Source organism: Mytilus galloprovincialis, chromosome 13, assembly GCF_965363235.1.
Source record: "Mytilus galloprovincialis chromosome 13, xbMytGall1.hap1.1, whole genome shotgun sequence".
NCBI lineage: Eukaryota > Metazoa > Mollusca > Bivalvia > Mytilida > Mytilidae > Mytilus > Mytilus galloprovincialis.
In genome coordinates, this window is record NC_134850.1 from 55,579,882 (window position 1) to 55,603,045 (window position 23,164).

Sequence of the window (23,164 nt, forward strand, 5' to 3'; positions counted from 1 at the left end):
ACTGCCATGCTGATATAAATGAATGCCGGTCTATATCAAAAGATAACACTAAGAATATGTTACTTGATATTTATGATAAGTTTATTCACAACCACTGGGTCGATGCCACTGCTGGTGGAGCTTTCATTCCCCGAAGGTATAACCAGCCCAGTAGTCAGCACTGCACTTATGTGCTGACATACATTTTTCATTGATATGGTCAAAGTTATAAATTATCTGTTTACAAAACTTTTCTACCTAGGGAATAGATTACCTATGCTGTATTTGGCAAACCTTTTATAAATTTTTTATTATCAGTGCTCTTCAAGTTAGTGCTTTATATGGCCTTTATACCTATTTTTGATTCGAGTGTCACTGATGAGTCTTATGTAGACGAAACACTCGTCTGGCGAAAATACAAAGTTTCAATCCTGGTATCTATAAAGATTTTATTTACCACAATTTTACCTTAAAACTTTCTCTAATCCCACCATTATCTGCTATGTTTTCTCCAAGTGTCAATTTCCCGTTTAGCTAAAATGATAACATAGTTTCTGTAATTCAAACATATTTGCGAGCCATCAATCCCATCAAATCGTGGGACAGTGGTATTACAGCACAAAATAAGAACAAAATCTAAAACATCAGTTGGAAAAATTTTCAGATTTCTTATTTATTTTTTCTTAATAAAAGGTTCATTATTAATTTTTATCAAAACCTTCCATCATATATAATAGAAGGAAAGCTATATTAACTAACTGGAATCGATGATAATGTAATACCAAAAAAATTTCATTTCTTTATTTCAATGTGAAATCTTACATTCATATTAGCTGCCGCCACAGTGTAATTGCCGTACTGATTTTGTATACATTCAGCTTTTGATTTGAAATTGTTTATGGCTGTATTGGTCCACCATTGGTTAAGTTTCCCATGTTTGTCATACCTTCTACCTGAAACATAATTCATTGGTTATTCTAAACGTTTGAAACCCTTATACATATTCCTGTTTTATCTGTTTAGGTCTCATTTGTTTTCCGCGGTTTTATCTCCTTCCTTCTGCAAGCCATTATCCGAAGCTTTTTAGGTTCTTGTTCGCATCTTTCTTGTTTTGCAGGTCATTTTGTTTCTTCACGTGATTGAAAGTTTTTGGCTTGGATACATTTGGTTTAGAATGTTCTTATGTATATTGTAACGGAGTTGCGCAGCTGTGTTATAATCTTCCTTTGCTAAACACGGAATGACGCAAAATAAACTATGTCACTGTCAGAGAAAGGAATAACAAAGTGTATATTTTGATAAATTATATGGTAATGATTTGGTAGACGTTATTTCTATTGACTACAGATCACACACATAAACATTTTAGATTATAAAAATCTACACCATGGACATAAAAAACAACTGAAAGTAACATATGTCCATAAATCATAGGAAGGAAATCACTGTTTTCATACAGATTTCTTATCTTATAGGTATCACTATACAAATGTACCTTGTTGAGTATATATGAGTAAATAAAATTGAGAAAGGAAATGGTGAATATGTCAAAGCGACAACCACCCGACCATAGAGCAAACAACAGCCGAAGGCAACCAATGGGTCTTCAATGTAGCGAGAATTCCCGCACCCGTAGTATGAGTAGTATGTATTTGTTTTTCTGAAATAAAACTTGATCCAATAAAGTTGAAAACAAAGTTGGGGGAGATCGGGGAAAATCCACCAAGTAAAGACAAAATAGATAAGAAGATGTGGTATGAGTGTCAGTGAGTCAATCAAAGTCACAATGTATAAAAAGTTAACAATTCTAAGTCAAAGTACGGATTTCAATACGGAGCCTTGACGCACAGTAAGCTACAAACGGTCCCGAAATGATAAATGTTAAACAATTCAAAAGGAACACCAACAACAAAATCTATATAAAAAACGAAAAACAAGACACACCTATGAACATCACTAACAAGCAATAACAACAGGCTCCTGACTTATGACATGTGCATAAAATACAGCGTTAAAGTTTACCTGAGTCATCAAATCCATGAGTAATTTCATGGCCAATTACGTATCCAATGCCACCAAAATTAAGATAACTAAAAATATAAAGGTGTAATATGATTAAATACTGATTTAAAATATTGTATACGTTAAAGATACAAGACAAGTTGCAGTCTTAACAGTTTTCCTCTTTTTTTATTTGAGAGTAAATCGATCATTCCACATAAAACCGTCCTCTTAACAGCATTTGAGAGCTATAATTTATTTTCAAAAAGGACCATTTGCAACGTATCCCACTCTTCCATTCTCTATTCTATATAACGCTAATCAACACTTACTTAACTTTTATCTGATTCCTAACAATTAAATTCGTTCATCTGATATGAAGGAATATTTGTTATGCATTCACACAACTGTACTGATATCAGCAAATTTGAATTTTAAATTATGTTATCATTTCTGATTAAACATGATAAATACTTACTCTGGATAGTTTCTGTGATAAAATGGCGGCTGAAGAATACCAGCTGGAAACACTGTAAAATAGTGTAGTGTCCATGTAATTTTTTTGGAATACATTTTATACTATTGTTTCAGAAAAAAGGGGGATGGTTAGGTACCATTAAAACGTTTAATCCCGCTTCAAATGTTTGCACCTGTCCTAAGTCAGGAATCTGATGTACAGTGGTTGTCGTTTGTTTATGTAATTTATACGTGTTTCTCGTTTTTGTTTTTTTATATGGATTAGACCGTTGATTTTCCCGTTTGAATTGTTTTACACTAGTAATTTTGGGGCCCTTTATAACTTGTTGTTCGGTGTGAGCCAAGGCTCTGTGTTGAAGGCCATACATTGACCTATAATGGTTTATTTGGTATAATTGTTATTTGGATGGAGAGTTGTCTCACTGGCACTCATACCACATCTTCCTATATCCAATTAAACTTTTACGTTGAAAGATATCTTGTATGTCGGCGTTTGTTGTTGTAGCAGTTCTTTTTTCTGTAATTATGTTGTTTCCTGTAATAGTTGGCGTGTTTCTCTCGGTTTTAGTTCGTAACCCGGCTTTGTTTTCACTTTATCGATGTCAGATTATTGAACAGTGGTATATTCCCGTTGCCTTTATTTGTCATTATTTCGAAAGTTACATCATTGTAATGTAAATTTAAAAACTTCGGAAGTATTTCTTCTTTCCTCTCAAGTTGACACATGGCTGATTTAGGATAGAAAAGTTCTCATACCAGTCGTCTGTACAATTGATTTTAAAGTATTAAATTCTAGAGTTTGTTTTGTTAAGTAATTGTTCTAGTAGAAAATCTTACTGATCTGATTCGTTTGTGGACTATAGAATGCATTAACAGTTGCTGGTGGAGTGCTCCATCTGTAAAATAGATTTACAAAATCATGAATGAAATCTGTGTCTTAAAAATAAGCTTAAAATAAAGAATGATCCATGACGTATGATCATAATAAAAAACTACCTGTTTAATAACATTCTCTAAATGGTTTTATGTAGCACCTGGTATGTTTAGAACCGGATTTTGTTTAATTTTATTTTATCCTAAAAACAACTAAAAAACAACTACACTCTAGCTTTGGTTATGTCTTAAAACAATTGGTAAGTGCACGCCATACGTGATTCGATATCAATGTCATCTTATACGTTTTATAGCAATTAAAAGCTATATGAAATGTTAGCGATCATCAACACATAAGCGGCAAAATGAACTTTGTTACTCCAGCTTTTGTGCAATATCATGTATCACCAACAAATATTTTTCAATAATTAACACATGACTTTTCGTTTCTTTAACATAAGCGATTAGAAGTCGATACGATTCCGGTGAAGATAATTTCTTTATAATGCCATGTAGGAACGTTGCAATCAATATGTAGGATATATTTTAAATTTTCTTTGATACTTTTTACAGTCCTTAAATGATATGGTTCTTTTATGATGACTCACTTGTTTTTGTCAACTGGTTCCCTGAGGTCCTTTATGTTTTTGGTTACACCATTGATCCATATACTGAGAGTGTTCTTGTAAAAGTCATCGCTAGTAACATGAATCTGAATAAACAAATGAAAATGTCGCACACTGCAGATGTGTTTCATTCTATTGTAAATAAGCAACAATAGTTTAATAAATATGTTCAAAACTAGCTTATCTATTTTGAGTCCTAAATGACAAAACCTGCCGGATTGCATAAACTATAGACGGATCGGGATCCAGATAGGTTGACATACTAATCCCGAGTTTACAAGGTTCTTTTATTGCTATCGTTGCATCTCATGCTTAATGAATAGTTTTAAGTCAATTGAGCCATGTGCTTTTTTATTTGCTCAGAACGTCTTCCTTTCCTTTTACTAAATGATCTTTATCACAAGCCTTCAGTTGATACATATCCCAAACACAACATTTTCAAATGATTACAATATGTCTAGATTTCAAATGGATCAAATGGAACACATCAAGAGAATGGATAACAACCATCATATTCCTGATTTGGTACATGCATTTTATCATGCAGAAAATGGCGGATTAAACCTGGTAATGTATTGTAAAATTAAAAAATTACTGATGATTTCTTCAGGTTTTTTTTTTTTTTTTTTTATTATTTCAGGATATGTTTGTATAAATATTCATAATTAGATAAATACATCATATAAGTTATAGCTTAGTACCAACACTTTATCAGTTTTAACATTAAACCTGTACATGGAAGACAAGGTGATATCAATAGTCTTACTTGAATAAACAAAACTCAGTTTTATACATCGTAGCAGATCATAATTTGCAAACGCGTAAATTTTAACATTGGACCTATCATTAAAGCTGTATTAACTTCAAATGTTTAATTGTCACTGAAGCTGTGTTAACATCAGGTGTTAAATGGATTAAAAGAGGTCTCATTTTCAATATCAAACGTGATCTAATAGTTACATACCCTTACGTATTCCTTGTTTACTTTAGATTCCAAATCCACTTCATCTGGGTATCCAATTCTTGGTTTAATATAATCAGCCTTTTAACAGAATGCGTAAAATAATATACATAGGTTCATCAATGAGCATTAATAAATATGTTAATTGTCAGATACTTACTATTCTAACAACTCTTTGAGGTATGAACCAGATAACATGAACAATCATGTTCATAAATTTATTACATGTAATATGGCGCATTTTCCATTATACGGATGATGTTGTAAATGATAGCTTTATACAATAAAAGTATGGTAATAACTATAAATTGAATGCTTATTTTTTTTTTAGAATTTTCGAAAAAAAATAAGGCTTTTCTACCTCAGGATGAGATTACTTTAGCTTTATTTATTAAAAACTTATAGCAATGTATGGTCCTCAATGCTCTTCAACTTTGTAATTTATTTGGCCTTTTGAAAAAACAATTCATTAGAGCGCCACTGGTGAGTCTTTTATCAAGCAACGCGTGTCTGCTGCAAATACAAAATTTGAATCCAGGCATCTATGATGAGTTTAGTGAATGTGCAGAGTTACATGTATGATACACAATAGTGAAAAGCTACAAGATTAGGTAGAAACCTACTTTTTCTTTAGCTACATCCTTGGTTGTCGTATCCATCCAGTCATTGCTCTGTATAAGTTCTTTCATGGCTACACGAAGTTGTTTTATCATGTTTTCAACCTAAAACAGAAAACGAATGGTGATTGAACGCACTAATTAAGGCAACAGTAGTATACCAGTGTTCCAAAGTTACAAACTAAAACCGAGGGAAACACATCAACTATACGAGGAAAACAAAGTAACAACAGGAAAAACTGAAGTGCAACATGAAACCGTCAAGTACATAGAAACGATCTAAGGCATACCCTCTCTACTCAACATTATCAGTATATGGTTTAAGTACTAGTGAGTAAAATAGATTATATTCCTTGATGCACACTGTTATGGAGTGTTGTTTGATTGGGTAAAATTTCATCAATATCCGTTCAGCCGCTTAGAAGTTATGGCTTTAGTAAAACAAACATAAAGGCTGGAGGGAATATGATTATTTTCTTTTACATTTTGGGCTGGGATTATAGGAGAAATTTAGCTTACAAACAAATGTACATATGTATGTCAGGAATGCCGGTTAATCGTCTCTGCAAAATACACAACAATCGGTACTCTAAGTGAATGTTTTATTTCCATATCATAGTAACGAAGAGGAGAAAACGTCATATAACAAGGGGAGGTGGGTTATAAATGAGCTACATTTGTCGCAGGTGAAAAGGCAGTATGGCTAGAACACAAAGTTCGTTTTTCCTTAAATATCATTAGGTCATAGGAACAAGAAAAGTACAATTGATCTGTACTGTCATTGTCATAAGTTTCCTGCAGCTGACAACAAATGATAGTACATTTTTGTACTTTTTCATTAACATAACTAGTATGGCTATTTGAGTATGCATGAAGTCAAAGCAGCAATCAAAATTGTGAAAATCTTTTTCTGTATGAAAATCTTTTTGATTCATTACTTCTATTAAAACTCGTACTTTTCCGCAAAATGCAATTTGAACAAATTATGAAAATTTGAAAAATCTCTTGACTTATTGATATAAAGTTGAATAAGCAAACTCATATGTTCATTCTGGTTTTTTTTCTATTAAGTCCAATGAATTACATGAAATTATTCTTTTTTTAAGTGTACGCAAATATACTTGATATACTTGTTAAAATAGTGCTACTTACATCAACTTTCGCTTCAGCACCAAAATATTTAGCAATGAAAAGATTACCAACAGCTAATCCAAAATTGGAGTTTGCTGCACCAGCACATGTTTTCCATCGTGGTGCAACCTGGGCTGTTCCTACTAGTGCCTACAATTAAAGGGATTTAATTAATAGCCGATTTCAATTTTTAATTTCATAGACACAAAATCAAAAAAGATTATTTTTTTAGATGCTAGTTTTGAAAGTAAAATGTAAAATAACAAAATAAAGAACTGAAAAGAATGGAAAATTCAAAACAGAAAGTTCTTTATCAAATGGCAAAATCAATTATTTTACAAAGAGATCAATTAACTAAATAGAATTGCATTTTACATTGATAGTAGCAAAGTAGCATAATCAAATAAAATTGAGAATGGAAGCATTGTTTTGGACTAAAAAAGCATCATGTTTAACTCTTACTTACTTTGCGGTATTTTGTCTGAATATCACGGACACGTTCTGGCAGGGCATTAGGTAGTCGTGCGACATATCGCCATACAATATAGTTAGCAACAGTTCTAGGTAAGATAAAAATAAAATACATATCACTATCATGTCATGATTGTGTACAAAAAAAGATAACAAATAAACTGAACTCCAAGTAAATTCAAAAAGGAGAAGTCTATAAATAAAGGCAACAGTAGTATACCGCTGCTCGAAATTCAGAAATCAATGAAAAAAAAACAAATCCTGGTTACAAACTAAAACTGAGGGAAACACATCAAATATTAAATCTATCAACCAACTGAACGCGTGTAACACACTTGTCATATACCTGACTTGTCATATACCTGACTTGGTACAGGCATTTTCCGAAGGGAATGCTAGATTTAACTTGCTTTTATAGTTTCCTTAACATACTTCTTGTAAGTGAATCCCAATTAAACACAATACTCGAAATATAAAAGAGTTAAAAAAAAGACGATTCCCATGACATTCAAATATAGCAAATCAAGAGAACAGAAAAGACATCAACATTTTTGACTTTGAAAAAATATCACATTAAATATCACTGGAATAACACACAACATTAATATAGAAGGACAAAATAAATATATATACATAAAATCAATTATGAAATATGTATTGAGCGAAATACACAACAAATTAACATAGTTCTCTTGTGTCTTTGATTTATCCGTGTACCATTTTGTTAAAATTCTCTAATGAGACTACCAGTATTATATTCCTCTTTTCATTGAAGTAGCGATTAAAAAGTAATACAATTAAAATTAAAGATGAATCCATATTTACCTTTTTGGTGTGTCTGTTAATATACCCGACAAGAGGCTTAAATATTCTGGGTTTCTGCTAATAATGTTTTCTCCTGAACCTAATGTTATATCTAAACCATTTATCCTTAACAGATTTGTGAAATATTTATTCCAGTTAATCTGTAAAACAAATTCACATAAACAACTGTAAGAAAACTAGGCAAAACTATCTTAGGTGCACTGAAAACTACAATTAAAATTAGTAGCAATTAGTAGTAAATTTTTAGTAAATTTGGAAACAGGAAATGCGTCACAGTTTTATAAGTGTAAAGATGCGTTTACACGGTACGATTTGCCATTCCAATTTCATTTGATTATAACATTACATCTGCTTTCGGCTAAAATGGTTAACACTGAATGTTAACACTGAAATTGATCGTCGTTTGGTTAATCGAATGGAAATCGTATCGTGTGAACAGGACGATGTACAATGGTTCCAATTCGGATTAAAATGAACTGAAATTTGCAATCTCTATTCGAAACTGAACTTTGAAATAAAAAGTGTATTTATATTTTCTTAGTTCACAATTGTCATACAAGAGTTTTGTTCTGCGTTTCAAATGCTCCTTTAGAAATCCAATTGTATAGGAAATAATCGGCGCCTGCATGCACAGAAAAACCTTAATGCCTTAAATAATAAAACACACTTTAAATTTGTTTCGCAACAACATACCGCTGGGGAAGAACTCGCTATATTTTGTATAGTCCGCAAGTTGTACAATTTATCTTCATCCCTTCGTTCTGCTGATGGTAATGAAATCTGAAAATATATTTATGAACATGATTCATGGCAATTTCTTAAGAAACACTTACACAAAGGCAGTAAATTACGAAAGGCATCATAAATTGTAAATGTTTTATATCTATAATGAACTTTCTGCCTTAGTATTTTGTTTTCACTTCAATTCTTGAGTTTTATAAAATAAAAATCTTCTCAGGTTTTGCATTTTTTGAAAAAAACCAGAAGAATGATAAAAATAGTTTAAAAGTTTCTGAAAATATTGCATTCTTAAATTCTGGTTTGCATTCTCTATGGAATATAGTTTGTGTATATCGTTTTCATAACGTTTTCTGTTCCTACGAGAATATTTTTTTTTTAAAAAAAAATAAATTTGAATCTTACATTTGCAAGTTTAATTTCAAAGTCGACCATATCTTTCATGTCATTTTTGGCCGTCGCTTCGTTAGCACCAAACATAACAGCCATTTCTGTAGCAAATTGTTCATATGCCAATAAAGTTTTATCGTTTCTTCCTTTAAGATAATATTCTCTGTTTGGCATCCCGAACCCTGGTTGGTCAACCTGTATAACAAACAGAAATAATTTATTGTAAAACTCAATTAAAAAATACGAGAAATAAAGAGAAATATACGAAGTCTAGGGGGAACATCAAACTATGTTTTTAATTTGTAATCAAATTATGGACAAAGTTGACACAATTTCTTTTCTTTTCTGAAACTGAAATATTTTATGTTTGAGCGTTCAAAACAATCGCTTACGACGCACGAAATGTATTACAGGTGATCTTCATTAACTTAAGTTTTCGAAGATGATTGAGACTTATAAATCGATTCAAATTCAACCGCGAATTGAAATACGTATATTTTTTCTTACTAATTATGCTTTACTTGTTTTGTTTTTTTTTCAAAAATCAATCTAACAAAAATTAGCTAGCTTACATGTACAAATAAAACAATTAATATCGAATAACATACAGACACACACAAAACTAAAGTTTGATAAGAATAGACTGGTAGTGAATCTTGCAGTTTGCATTTTGGAGTAACTATTCAATTTATTAACATTTTTGTTGATTGGTAATATTTATTCGCTTGGTATATTGTGTAGCTACATTTCTTTTACTAAAGACTATGTTGATCTTTAATGTTTCTGACTTCCATACGTTGCTGTCTCATTGCCAGGGCACATAATCTATATATCCGTTATTCATATGACGTTTTATGTAAAGTATGTGAAAACCTGGCTATGTTAAACATATTTACAGGAAGCTTTTGACTGCATGATCTATACTAAAAAGGAATATACTACTCACATATAGAATACGAGCATCTGGATTTTTAGAATCGGTGTAAGCATATGAATCAAATATGGGTGGACTGTTTGTGTACTTTCTTGTTGTGAGTAAAACATCTTCCAAATTAAATGAAGATTCAGACCAGCTTGATGATACGACAGGCCATCCTCCTAATTCATTTAATGTCACCATTGGTTCTGTTAGATTCATATCTTCGATGGCAGCTAAATTCGAGGTTTATAAAAGATACACATTTGATGATAAGAACTCGGGATACATTTCTAACTGGAAAAGGACATAGTTGATTGAGAATAAGACTCGGAGATCCATGTATTCATTATATAGACTTTTCGATTAAAACAGCCAGTAGTATGTATATCTTTTTATTGTATGGTTAGGTTTACTGCTTATTTTTATTCTTGGTTATTTTACTGCACTTCCATCTTTCCGATCCCTCGGTGGTATAAATGAAGGTTACATTAGTTTACCGATGTTTAAATCTCGTAAATCGATTCAGAGGTAACAATAAAAACTTGAAGGAATTGCAATAACTCAAACACGAGCGGTTTCGCTTTCGCCGTTATACAATTGTCGCCTGCTATGTCTGGAACAACCACCATGTCTCAATCAGTAAATTTAAAAACCAGACTATTATTATACTCATATCTGCGAATCTATATTCATATTTTTAGAGGAAAAATTAAGGTTTGAAACCAGAGAACGATTTTCGAACCCTTCAAAATGTCGTGCAGAATACAAAACGTTTGGTTCTTTTTATTCTTCTGAAGTTGAAGTCGAACTTCTTAATGATGCATTTCCTGCATAAAAAGCTGCAATTGCACAAAAATCTAATATATACTCCGATCCTAATTGGCCCATGCGTGTACAAACTGTGGTTTACACGTGATTGATATATGTGCAAATGCATACTGAACTGTTTCATTTGCAGTATAAAAAAAACTTCTTTGCTTATGCGATTAAATATCAGTGTCATTTGTGGAGTCATCATTGTATAACTAAAACTGTACAATCCAGTTGACTAAAACACTCAATTAAAGCTGTTTTAAATGATTTGACATACATGCTAATTTTTCATGATGTGTATGACAATCATGTTTATGCTCAATAGTTACAACTTGATTATTTAACCCTTGCTTTGACGGACACTATATTTCAAATTATAGAGAAAGAAAAATGAGAAGTAAAGAAAAAAGTCATGAACACAATTTTGTAAAAGAAACAATGCAAGACAAAGGTAAAAGTAAACGGGTGCCCCATCCGCACTACCATTTTCTAAGTTCAGTGGACCGTGAAAATGAGATAAAATCCCTTATTTTGGCATTAAATTAGAAAGATCATATCATAGGGAATATGTTTACTGAATTTCAAGTTGATTAGACTTCATCTTCATCAAAAACTACCTCGACCAAATATTTTACCCTGAAGCGGGACAGATGGACGAACGGACGCACATACGGACGAACGGACGCACAGACAGAAAAACGGACGCACAGACCAGAGCAGAAAACACAATGCCCATAAATGGAGCATAAAAATGAGTGGGAACGAAAACAACAAATAATTTAGAAGCTTTACAAACGGTTATGATGATCAAGGTGTCGGTTGATTTTCTTGTCAAATTTGTAAAATTAAAAGAATACATTCTAATGTATATATTCAATGAACTCACTCAGGTTTATACAAGACTGGTAATACTGTTTAGCTTTAGTTATTGCTTCCCATTCTCCAGCAGCAATAGGTTGTTCCAAGACAGCTGAAATAAGAAAAGAGATATTCAAGTATAACAGCTATATTAACTTATTCCAATATCGATTTAAATCTGGTAAAACATATTTATTTTATCGATTGTTTGCAATATCATTCATGGATTATTGAGTTCGGAAAATACCGATCAATGAACACCGATTCTTATATTTACATTTGAATACTAAAACAGATTTAATCCAGTTATTTGTTAGTTCTGTTCAAGCGTGATGATTTACTTCTATCTTTGAACTGATGTGCCGTCTTAGATATAACTTTTTTTTATTGGTCAATAAAGCAATATATTGCAGATGACGTGATGGTTGTCTCACAATAAAAAATGTCGAAATTGTTATTAAACAATTGTAATATGATGAAAGTATTTTATTTCTGATGAAAAGTATGAAAAGGTTTGGGATACATTACCTTTTAGTTTTATATCAACATCGTCCCTGAGTGTGTAAAATGTTCCAAGAACCGCCTTGTCTTCTGGAATAACGTGAGATCTCGTCCATCCTCCGCATGCGTATTCAAAGAAATCTACACAAGGATCGACTGTCATGTCCATGGATTTCATCATATTAGAGGCTAAAGTAGAAAACAATGAACTATAATATTTGATAATCAATATAGTAAGGATCATGGCAGTATATATAGTTGTTTACTTTGTTTGGTGTTGACTTGTTTTATCCGTAGTCTTACATCTTGTCCGAATCCATCTAAACAACAGCTGTTGACAGAAAATCCTATATATAACTGTATTGTTATACCACCATTCTCAAACTACTCAATATATGGTATTAGTATTGCAATCTTTATTTCATCAATAAAGTATAAAGAATGTGGGGAGAATAATCAGTTATATCAAAGGTAACAGGATTATAATTCAGGAGCACCTGAGATCACCCCTAGTTTTTGGTGGGGTTCGTGTTGCTTATTCTTTAGTTTTCTATGTTGTGTCATGTGAACTATTGTTTGTCTGTTTGTCTTTTTCATTTTTAGCCATGGAGTTGTCAGTTTATTTCCGATTTATGAGTTTGACTGTCCCTCTGGTATCTTTCGTCCCTCTTTTTTGATACGTCAGACGCGCGTTTCGTCTAGATTAGAAAGCCAAAACAAGTTTAAGGGCATACGATACAGTATTGAACCTGTATTTACAAGTTGATGAAAATTTGCATATAGGCTATTTTTTACCTCATTAAATCAAATATGTAATAAAAAATATACCTTCATGTGCTACTTTTTGAGTAAAATGAGTTCGAAATTTTGTATATTTGCTCAAAATTCAGATTTGTGTTCGTATTTTCTTTTTCGAAAGAAAGACATAACTTTTTTGTTTTAAAAGATAAACACAAAATGGTTTTTGTTAAATAATCGGTAATTTCTGTATTTTATAAGTATCATTAAAAATTATGCAATTTTTATTCCGAAATAACTCTATATTTATCAAATGTTCATGAATAGAGGAAAAACGTCATTTTTTGCTGCATGTTTATCAAAATTTTTAAAAAATGCGCTATTTACAGTTTTATAAAATTTGGGTCACATAATCTCCTTGCAAAATGAAACAAATTGCTGTTTTAAAAAATAGGGGTCCATGCACTCGTTTTCAAATTAAATCAGTTTGAATGATAAAAATCAGTCGAAAAATGCATCTTTTCCCGATATGTCAGAGTTTGACGTCGCGAAAATAACATTTTACGTTAGCAACGTCATTACATTCCCTGTAACTGTATCGTATGCCCTTAAAGTTGAAGAGCATTGAGGACCCAAAATTACAAAACGTTGTGCCAAATCCGGCTAAGATTATATATGCCTGGGAGAAGAAAATCCAATAGTATTTCGAATATTCATACTTTGGCAAACAGTTAATTTATAAAAATGACCATATGATTGACATTTATGTCGACACCGAAGTGCTGACTACTGGGCTGGTGATACTTGAGGTGACGAAACGTCCACCAGCAGTTGCATCGTTCAGTGGTGTAGATAATTATGAAAGGTACCAAGCTTATGATTTGATACTCCAGACGCGCGTTTCGTCTACAGTAGACTCATCAGTGACGCTCAGGTTGAAACCGTTTGAAAGCCAAACCAGCATGAAGTTGAAGAGAATTGAGGACCCAAAATTCCAAAAGGTTGTGGCGAATACGGCTAAAGTAATTTATTCCTGGAATAAGAAAATCCTTAGTTTTTCGAATAACTCAGATCTTTAGCAGTCAAAATTTAAAAGTCTGTTATGAAAGTCAATGATATCAAGGTCAATAGGCCCAAGACCACAATTTATGATTACGAATATAGTACCCTTTAATTATAGTGTATTTTTTCTTTATTTTTTTCTTTCCCTTTCTCATACATTTCTTAGCTTTTCTGGGGTGGAAATGAAAGAAGAGAGCTACAATAAACTTTTTGATGTTTTATTTTAACTGATTTTGATATGGAAAGAGTGATTAGGCCAGGTGCAAAAAGGTAATATTTACAGTTTTCGGAACATCTTTTGACTTGTCCATAGGGGTATGGATGTGTATTGGCTGAAATTGTAAACTACAGAGGTGCAATCTTTCTGAATTTTTGGATATAGTTTTGGACTAGAACTTTACTTTACACATACAAAAAATTTGACAAAAAGATTAGGTGCAATTTTTTAAATGAAACGAAACGTTATAAAGAACTAATAGAGAATTTAATTGTGGTCTGTGGCCAATAGACTATTCGCTTGAGAGTGGTCTGAATACCGTAAAACAGTCAAAATATCCAGTTATAAGCAAAATGTTAAAAAGTACAGAAAATTTTAGTAAGTTATAACAAAACATACATCGTCCATGCAGCGAGTAACGTTACAGGTGGCATATATAAGGCGAAAAATCTTGGATTTTGGAGAGAACAAGACGTGAAAATTCTACTTATATGGACCTCTATATGAGTGAACAAAGTGTATGTAAGGTGTGTTTCAATTTACCAAAAACAATAACCGAAAGACCGCAAGAGGTTAAAACTATATAGCCTTCTTCAAATATATTTACATAAAATGCCAAGCTCTAGATCGTCTACAGTCATTAAAAGTTGTGAATATATATAAAGACCACTTGAAGAGAAAGAGAATATGTAGACATGAGCAGTCAGCAATAATGAGAAATCTGACAGATTCTTTTTTCGTTGAGTTCCTGGGTTATTTTTTATGTTTTCAGTTCACATATTTTCGTAAAAATGTTTGTCCAGTTTTAATGTCGTATATATGTTACAGTGAATTTGTATAATCAGGGAATATGTAGAATACCCGATTTTTCAGGGAACATGTAGAATCACTAAAATCATTAGTAATTATATATAATCCCTGAAAATGACCAGTGATTTTACATAATCACTGAACATTTTAATAATTATTTTACAAATTCCCTAATATAATTTCAGGGATTATGAATAATTCAAGGATCCATTGTTTGATGAAAAAAAGATATATAGACAAACTATCATTTTTGACTTTCCTATTCCTTGCCAGACGAAATAATTTTGCTTTTTAACACAGAGGATGAACTTAAAGATATAAAAAACACAGGGTTTCGAGATAAAGTTGACGACTTCAAAATTAATAATATTAAGATTCCCTTTATAGCGATAAGAGGGGCATAAAGGGAGGGTATCTGCACAGAAGAACGTGAAATAAAATTGCAATTTCAAAATAAAGGAACAATTAAAAATGTCCTGCACGTTGATCTTTTTAACGATTTCACGTAACACGGTGAATAACGAACTTTTTTCGCGGATGCATTTGAAATAAAAATGGCAAAACACGTTGCACGAAAATAACCTTTTACCACCCTGTTTGTTTATCAAACGCCACCGTCAAATGGATATTAATGTTATATGTGTAAATCCACAGACAATGTTATTTGAGGTACATGTAAAACAAATGGAGAAGAAGATTATGGAACATCTATAATATTCTCATAGCAATTCCATAGGATAATAAAGAGGAAAAGGGAATTCCAAAAAACATAATGGTTACCGTAATTGTTCACAAAAAGTCTAAAAAGGATATCACCTGGCCAAAAAAACATGGTATTTTGCTCGAACCAAATCGAGGGTGCTAATTCCCTTTTTTGAGGGGTATCTACAGGTATTTTTACTGAACACTTTATTTCTCTTAAGCGGGTCATAAAATCGGATTCGATACATGAAGGAAAATGTTTTCTAAAATGTTGATAATGTGGTAAAAACAGATGTGAAGCATATTATTTTAATTTATTGTGTTTAACATTTTGATATATTGTGCCTAACATTAAAACAAATAGGGTTATAATTTTGATATTTTTGTGCTTAACATTTTACAATTTATGTTTATACAGTGTAATGCTGTTTAATATGATTTTATAACATAAATTATTTGACTTTTATTCATGTTCTTTATAAATAAAACTATTTCTTCATCTCAGTTATTATATATAATCCCTGACGTTTTTTCTAGTAATTATACATAATCCCTGAAAATGTTAGTAATTATATATAATCCCTAAACTGGCCAGTGATTCTACATAATCCCTGAAAATTTCAGAGATTCTACATAATCACTGATTATACAAATTCACTGTAACATACATACCCTCTGGGTTCGACACTGGCGCCTCATAAATTGTAAAAACTTTGACAGAAACGTATCATGAATACAAAAGAATAACTTGATAAAGTGTATTTAAATGATTATTATTATCTCTACAGTTATTATCACGAAATGTCAACTACTTATAAATAATCGCTTACCTGCTTTTACACAGTCTGGTGTCGTACAAAATTCTGAAATAAAACAAACATTATGATCAAAATGATAACGAATAAATTTCATGCATTTTTCACGAAAATACATAAAACAAAAACGAATATTATAATGATACGGCTATAGCATCTTGAAGTCGAAAATAAAGCACTAGTAGTATTGTAATACACTAGATAACATCTGCAAGTGTTTATTAGATATTATTAAAGCCGTCAGAAAGCATACACAAACAATGTAATGTCTGTATCTTTTTTGGAGAAAAATGTTATGTTCCTGTTTGAACAAATGTTCTTCCTGTCGGAACAAATTTTCTATTCCTGCTGGAACAAATCTTAAAACAAATAATCTATTCCTATTGGTATAAATTATCTATACCTGCTTGAACAATTTTTGTATACCGTTTATTCCATTAGAGACAAATATTGCTATACTTATTACACAGGAAATAATATTCCAGAATATTTCTTCAGTTATGAAGGAACTTGTATTACATGGCACATACCCTGTATAGTTGTTAAATGTGTGTCCGTATTTAGCTTTAAACTTCTGCATTAAAATTCAAATATTTTTTGGGAGAAAGCACTACATATACTATATGATAATAAGTGATCAACACGAACACAGGCTTAATGACACCAATCGTATACAAATGCGTGTGATTCAACAAAGAAATTATTCGTATCAAACTAAAAATAGAAAGATCGGGGAAATATCTGTATAAAGAAATGTTATTTCTTGCATCAAGATTGATTTAAGGATTATGCACCCTTGTATTGATTCAATGCTTAACATATGGAAATTTTAAAGAAAATCCACAGCGCTTTCCCATTGTACTCTCATATTTGGCAAATGCTTGGTAGATAGAGGATTATTGCATGCAGTGCTAGTAATGATTTCCTTATTACAAGTTCCTGAATTTAGAAATTGGTTCAAACAAATATAAATATGGATCAATTAAAGTACAACTTCTACGGTGCGTTTGACTTTAGTGACTCAGAACGACTTTTTTGGAATTAAAAGGTTGTTTATGACTTTTTGTAAACAATAAACACTAGCACATCATAGAAAAACAAGAACGTAATCTATGTTTAAATTTTTAAAACAAAAAAAAATATATTAAAGTGTTCGGATTTTCTACAAAAAAACCTTGGTTTTATTAGTCACAAAATACCCTTTTTCTTTTAAATGCAATGAAACAATTAATAATAACTCTTTGCACAATGTTTCCCCTTGGTATATGTATAAAATGGCCCATTTCTATTATTCATTACCTTTGCTGTTTTGATACTATTGCAGTTTAAAAATATCGTAATTCATAGTCCACAGAAGGGATCATAAACCGTATTGATATCAATCGTATACAAATGCGTGTGATTCAACAGTGAAATAATTTGAATAAAACTCAAAAAGAGGATCGGGTAAATATCTGAATAAAGTATCGTTATATCTTGCGCACATTAATTTAACAGAAATAAATGTATGTTGTATTTCAAGATGACTAGTTATATTAGTACTGTTTGATGTAATAATATATTTGCGTATCAATACATACGTTTCGAATCCCAAACATGTAGACTCTGTACAGTTATAAATATAATTGAAAATACAGTTGAAGCCATATTATGTGTTATGTAAAATTCAAATTATGACATACCGTTTGAACTTCCTGTATTGCCTGTATCCGGGCAATTACCACTTCCGTCACCGGTTTGAGACCCAGAACCAGGTTCTGGAGTAGCTCTAGGTGTTTCATTTTTTTCGTCAATCTTTTTTGTCACAACAATCGCTAGGGTAACAGCTAATGCAATTATGGCAAGGAGGCAAACGAAGAGAGAGCATAATATAGCACGTGTGGCGCTCTTTCCTGCTTTTCCATTACTTTTACCACTGAAAATAAATCAAAATTGTGTATGTCAGTGAGGAAGACTTAATAATATAACACAGATAGTCGGTATGTAGGGCAACATATATCATATTGTAAAATAAGAATGCTTTTTGATAAAGAACATGACACTTTGAAATTCTATTTCCTCAATTAACAGAGACATACGTAAATATGAAGTTATACTATGTGACATCCCCAAATTCAAATTGAGTGTACTTGTTGTGAGGAACACGAATGAAGTCAATTTAGTTTGTTTCAACCGAATGGTATGACACAATTCTAATTACTACGTATCACAGACCAAATTAATTGTGTGGCGTCACCTTTACCGTTCTAGAGTTATGCCCTTTACAAATTGAAAAATTGCTGAGTTTTGCGTTTGCCGCAACCAAATGTTATGACACCCATATATTGCATGCACATGAATGGTGTCACTTTAACGTGTTTTAGTTAAGTATAAATATAACGTTATGCAAGCGGGGACCTCATCTGTGTCCCATGAATTAACACATTCTCCATTTTTTTTTTCATGGTTTTGGCTGGTATTCATTGAAAAATGATTTTCATTGCCTCTTGTGTTAAATAAGATAAAACCGGATCATAAATAATGATACAAACATTCCGTTTTTGTGTGTTTGTTTTTTCTACATTGGAAAGGGATAAGGGGAGGGTTGAGATATCACAAAACATGTGTAACCCCGCTGCAGTGTTGCGCCTGTCCCAAGTCAGGTGCCTTTGGTCTTTGTAAGTCTTGTATTATTTTTAATTTTAGTTCATTAATAAGTTTTGGGGTTTATTATGGTCTCCATTATCACTGAACTAGTACACATTTATGTTTATGGGTCAGATAAAGCGCGCCTTCATCTGCGTGGTTTTCTCGCTGTGTTAAAAAAACTGGTGGCCTATGGTTGCGTTTTGCTCTTTAGTCGGGTTGTTTTCTCTTTGGAACATTCCAATTTCCATTCTCCATATTATTTTCTTTTGAACCTGTTTTAATGGCGGAATAAACAAAGATGTTCACAAAAAAGGAGAACCAATGGAATGTTACGCTTCACAACGATAATGAATAGCATTTTAAAAGACGGAAATACAAATTAAAATTATATGCTTTGCTCTAGCTAATAATACGTAAGATCGGCATTTGTAGTGTTTATCTAAAGGACTTTTAAAAGTATGGCAAGAGCTATCTTTGTTAATCATATAAAACGCAGTTGAAGCTTGTACAAAATGTATATTTTTCTATTTATATATAACGTGTATTACGATTTGCACTTCTAAACAGACTAGAGCCTAATCTTTGGATAAAAAAAATTAATTCCAATTGCACTGAAATTTTTCAAAAAGAACAAAACTATCTAAAAAAATGAAATTTGAGGAAAAAGTTTACCATGAGTGATAGCGAACTCCATTTCCATTTTGCATTGTGACTGCGTACTTCCAAGTTTGTCCGAATAAAAACAATCCGATTTTTCTCTCGAAAGTAAACAATTAATTAGCCTCTTCCTCATGTTGAAATAGACTCTTTGATGACATGTATATATCTGTATACAGATATCATTGTTTATACACTTTCTTTAATCTTTGATAAACAAAACGTCAAAAATTCCAAGGAAAATTCAGTCTCTTAATTTCATTTAAAATTTCATTCACGTTTTATCATTTCAAAATTGTATCTAACTTGGATTAATGACAAATTTGTGATTTCTATTTTTCCAATTGTATTGTTCAGTTTCGGATTAATGATGTTTTTTCTTCAATTACAAAAGCAAAGGTGTAGAAATCATAACGTTTCATTAGATTTTGCTTTTATGACTTTATATTTCATATATGTATATACATTTTGATACAATAACATAACAAATTAAACGAAAATAAATCTTTATTCGATAAAGATTGAATTGGAGTTCAAAGTGCTTGAATTTTCTGTATCAAAAGATTTAAACTTTTATGTTTGCTTCTCCTTGCACTTAATACCTTCCGTCAATATAATCCAACTTCTTATTCAGATGACGCAATAAACTCGGGATACGGTTATGGAAATATGAATGCGGACATACTGACATCAGTCTGAATCCATTGAAGTGTAGTCACGTGCATAATTCAAATTAGTATGAAGTTCAAGCTTTAGTCTACTGCATAATTTAGATTTGGATGAAGTGCAAACTTAATTCGTCTTTTCAGAAATTTCATTTGTTCATACCACAAAGTGAAAATAACGACATCCCATTGTTAGCCTATCCCAGCTTTGAAAAAAATACCCAGAATGCTATATATTTTGAAACGGAGAATTCCCACCACCGGAAAATCTAAGCGGTAATTTAAAAAAGCAAATTATAGGAGGAGATAGTTGCACTTAAATAGAGTCACTTATAACCCAAATTATTTTGAATAAAATAAAGTGTTTTTTTATACAAGATTACGAAAACATTTAAGGTTGAATGTCATACGGACCAAACTAGCAATACTGGCCATAGCTTCGAATCATTAGGGGTGCTTGTAGTCGTTAATTATATCCTTTTGTCAGTATTATAATAAAAAGAAAAGAAAAGACATAAGAAAAAAACTTAAAATAGAACTTATCTATCGATTTTTTATAGTATATATGTTACACATTGAACAACCTACAATTCAGGTTTATTGAGCTTAGTTTAGAATTGTTATCGCTCAAACATCTTGATATTGAATTTCGCATTTTTTGGTGATGTCATGAAAAAGGGGAAGAACGAAACTGTGGTCGCCACAGTTAGTAAATAATTATAGTCAGGTTCGTCTGTGATTCATCTTTTCCATAACGACCAACATAACTTTGGTGATTTCACATTGAAGCATCAACTTCATCTTTTCCATGAGGAACCCTTAAATACCGATAGCTTCATCGAAGCAGCAATACTCTATCAAGAAAATATTGATAGGAAACGAAATAATTGGAAAATATTGTATCATCTGGTAGATATATACTGCATATGGAGAATATACTGGTGAGACTGTGTTTCATAGAAATGAAAAGTTCACATTGTGGAAAGAGGGACGAAAGATACCAGAGGCACTTTGAACTCCAATTCAATCTTTATCCTGAAAACTGTAGGTCTTGTCGTCTGTTATATCAATATCATGAAGTTTTTTTCCCAACTTCTTTTTTGTCACTTAATTTGTTCTGTCCAATTTATACAATATATTGAAAAATTGCGTGATGCATGCATGCTTTTATTCATTGTATTGTTATATATGTTATATGGAAAAGACTACTTGTGCAGTCCAATTTGTGTTTATGCAAATAAAATATATGTAAACTAAACTGAACACGTTTCAACTAGACTATCATCGTGTGCTTTTTTTATTAACTTTTTACTGTAGGTTCTTGTTTATCATACGCAGTGTCTTTACACTAATCAATAAAACGCAGGGTTTTAATGTCCAGTTTAAATTCCGTCAAATTTGAAGTGCGTGTATCAAGTCATGGAATGGCCGTGCAGGTGGTCGTTTTGTTTATGTATTAAATGAATTTTGCACTCTAAAGAATTCGTTGATTGCAGACATTTAGTTTTCTCTTCAATTTTTTTGCAACTTTTATTCACATGGTACCTGATTTTTGATTGGTAAATTAAGCGTCCACCAACTTTATCTAGATTCTACGCACTCAACTCTTTTTTTTTTTATTTCGATCATTTGAATAACAATCGTTGCATAAAAAAACGTAAATAACAATCAGATCAGAAAAAAACCCTAAATTATGATATCGTAATACTAGAACAAATAATACAAATTATCTCCGCTTTTCTTCATCTTCATCTTAAGATTTTGAATTAAGAAGTCGGATGACGAGTTTTGTTAATTGCCCTTTTAAACTGAATCATTTTCAATTTCAATTGACCGTTATCTTCCTATATCAAAGTATATCAGAGAATTAGGGCGATTAAAAGTATATACTTCTTTCTTGTGATTAGAAATTTAAATTAATACTGATATTTCAAACTTTTATACATTCCACTTGATCGAGCTTGTAAAAAAAATATATCTCATTCTGGTTCTTCTAAGATACAAGTTATATATTTGTTGGATAAAATAAATATATATAACAGTTGTAAAAGACTGGATTGTTCAGTATCCACGCAACTAAAAGGTGCAAGTTTGCTCGAGTAATACACATCTTATTCGATCTAAGCAACGACCAATCGAGCGACGTGAACACAAGGTGTGTAGATAACGAATCAGACATACTAATTGATCAATTATAATGGAAGTAAAGCGATATGGAAAATATTATTTAAGTACACACAATCCCTTTTACACTTAAAAAAAATGACATTTAAAGAAATAGCGCTTAAATTAAAACCAATTTAATCATTTCAGACGGATACATATATGGATCATTTTCAAAAAAAATTCAGTACACCCATGCTATTTTTTTTTTTTTTTTCTAATGGAAATTTCAGTTGTAATGGTTTAAATGAAAGCTTGTCGGATTTGTGATTCAAAACATTAATAATAAACACATGCACCTGACATCTATTTTGATAAGATTAAACTCCATTTAAGTCCAATTTGGGGGTATTTGTGTGCATACAGTGTCAGAAGAACACATTTCATATGATTTTATTCCGATTTTCTGATCGCCTTGATATCTGCAATAGGGACTTTTTAAGAACATTAATTATTTCTTTAACGAAAAATCGTAGCTTCTTTATCATTGTATGTAACATATTATCTACAAACTAAATTGAATCAGC

At 31.6% G+C, this 23,164-nt stretch overlaps 1 protein-coding gene across 2 annotated transcripts in view; it reads right to left on the reverse strand.

Moving 5' to 3' along the window:
• Window positions 1–23,164, reverse strand: part of LOC143057078 (neprilysin-1-like) — a 45,203-nt gene that overhangs the window by 4,033 nt on the left and 18,006 nt on the right. The window contains exons 1-19 of one of the 2 annotated variants that reach the window (XM_076230310.1): window positions 19,825–19,967; window positions 18,207–18,439; window positions 16,540–16,572; window positions 12,208–12,369; window positions 11,708–11,791; window positions 10,036–10,241; window positions 9,105–9,284; window positions 8,655–8,741; window positions 7,962–8,101; window positions 7,132–7,225; window positions 6,687–6,815; window positions 5,541–5,639; window positions 4,921–4,998; window positions 3,939–4,042; window positions 3,295–3,353; window positions 2,459–2,510; window positions 2,002–2,069; window positions 802–932; window positions 448–513 (exon numbers count right to left, since the gene is read on the reverse strand). In XM_076230310.1, the coding sequence (XP_076086425.1) occupies window positions 448–513; window positions 802–932; window positions 2,002–2,069; window positions 2,459–2,510; window positions 3,295–3,353; window positions 3,939–4,042; window positions 4,921–4,998; window positions 5,541–5,639; window positions 6,687–6,815; window positions 7,132–7,225; window positions 7,962–8,101; window positions 8,655–8,741; window positions 9,105–9,284; window positions 10,036–10,241; window positions 11,708–11,791; window positions 12,208–12,369; window positions 16,540–16,572; window positions 18,207–18,439; window positions 19,825–19,859 (2,040 nt within the window). In that variant the 5' untranslated portion in view covers window positions 19,860–19,967. Of the gene's footprint in view, window positions 1–447; window positions 514–801; window positions 933–2,001; window positions 2,070–2,458; window positions 2,511–3,294; window positions 3,354–3,938; window positions 4,043–4,920; window positions 4,999–5,540; window positions 5,640–6,686; window positions 6,816–7,131; window positions 7,226–7,961; window positions 8,102–8,654; window positions 8,742–9,104; window positions 9,285–10,035; window positions 10,242–11,707; window positions 11,792–12,207; window positions 12,370–16,539; window positions 16,573–18,206; window positions 18,440–19,824; window positions 19,968–23,164 lie in introns of those variants that run through there. The other variant, XM_076230309.1, reaches the window with a different exon arrangement.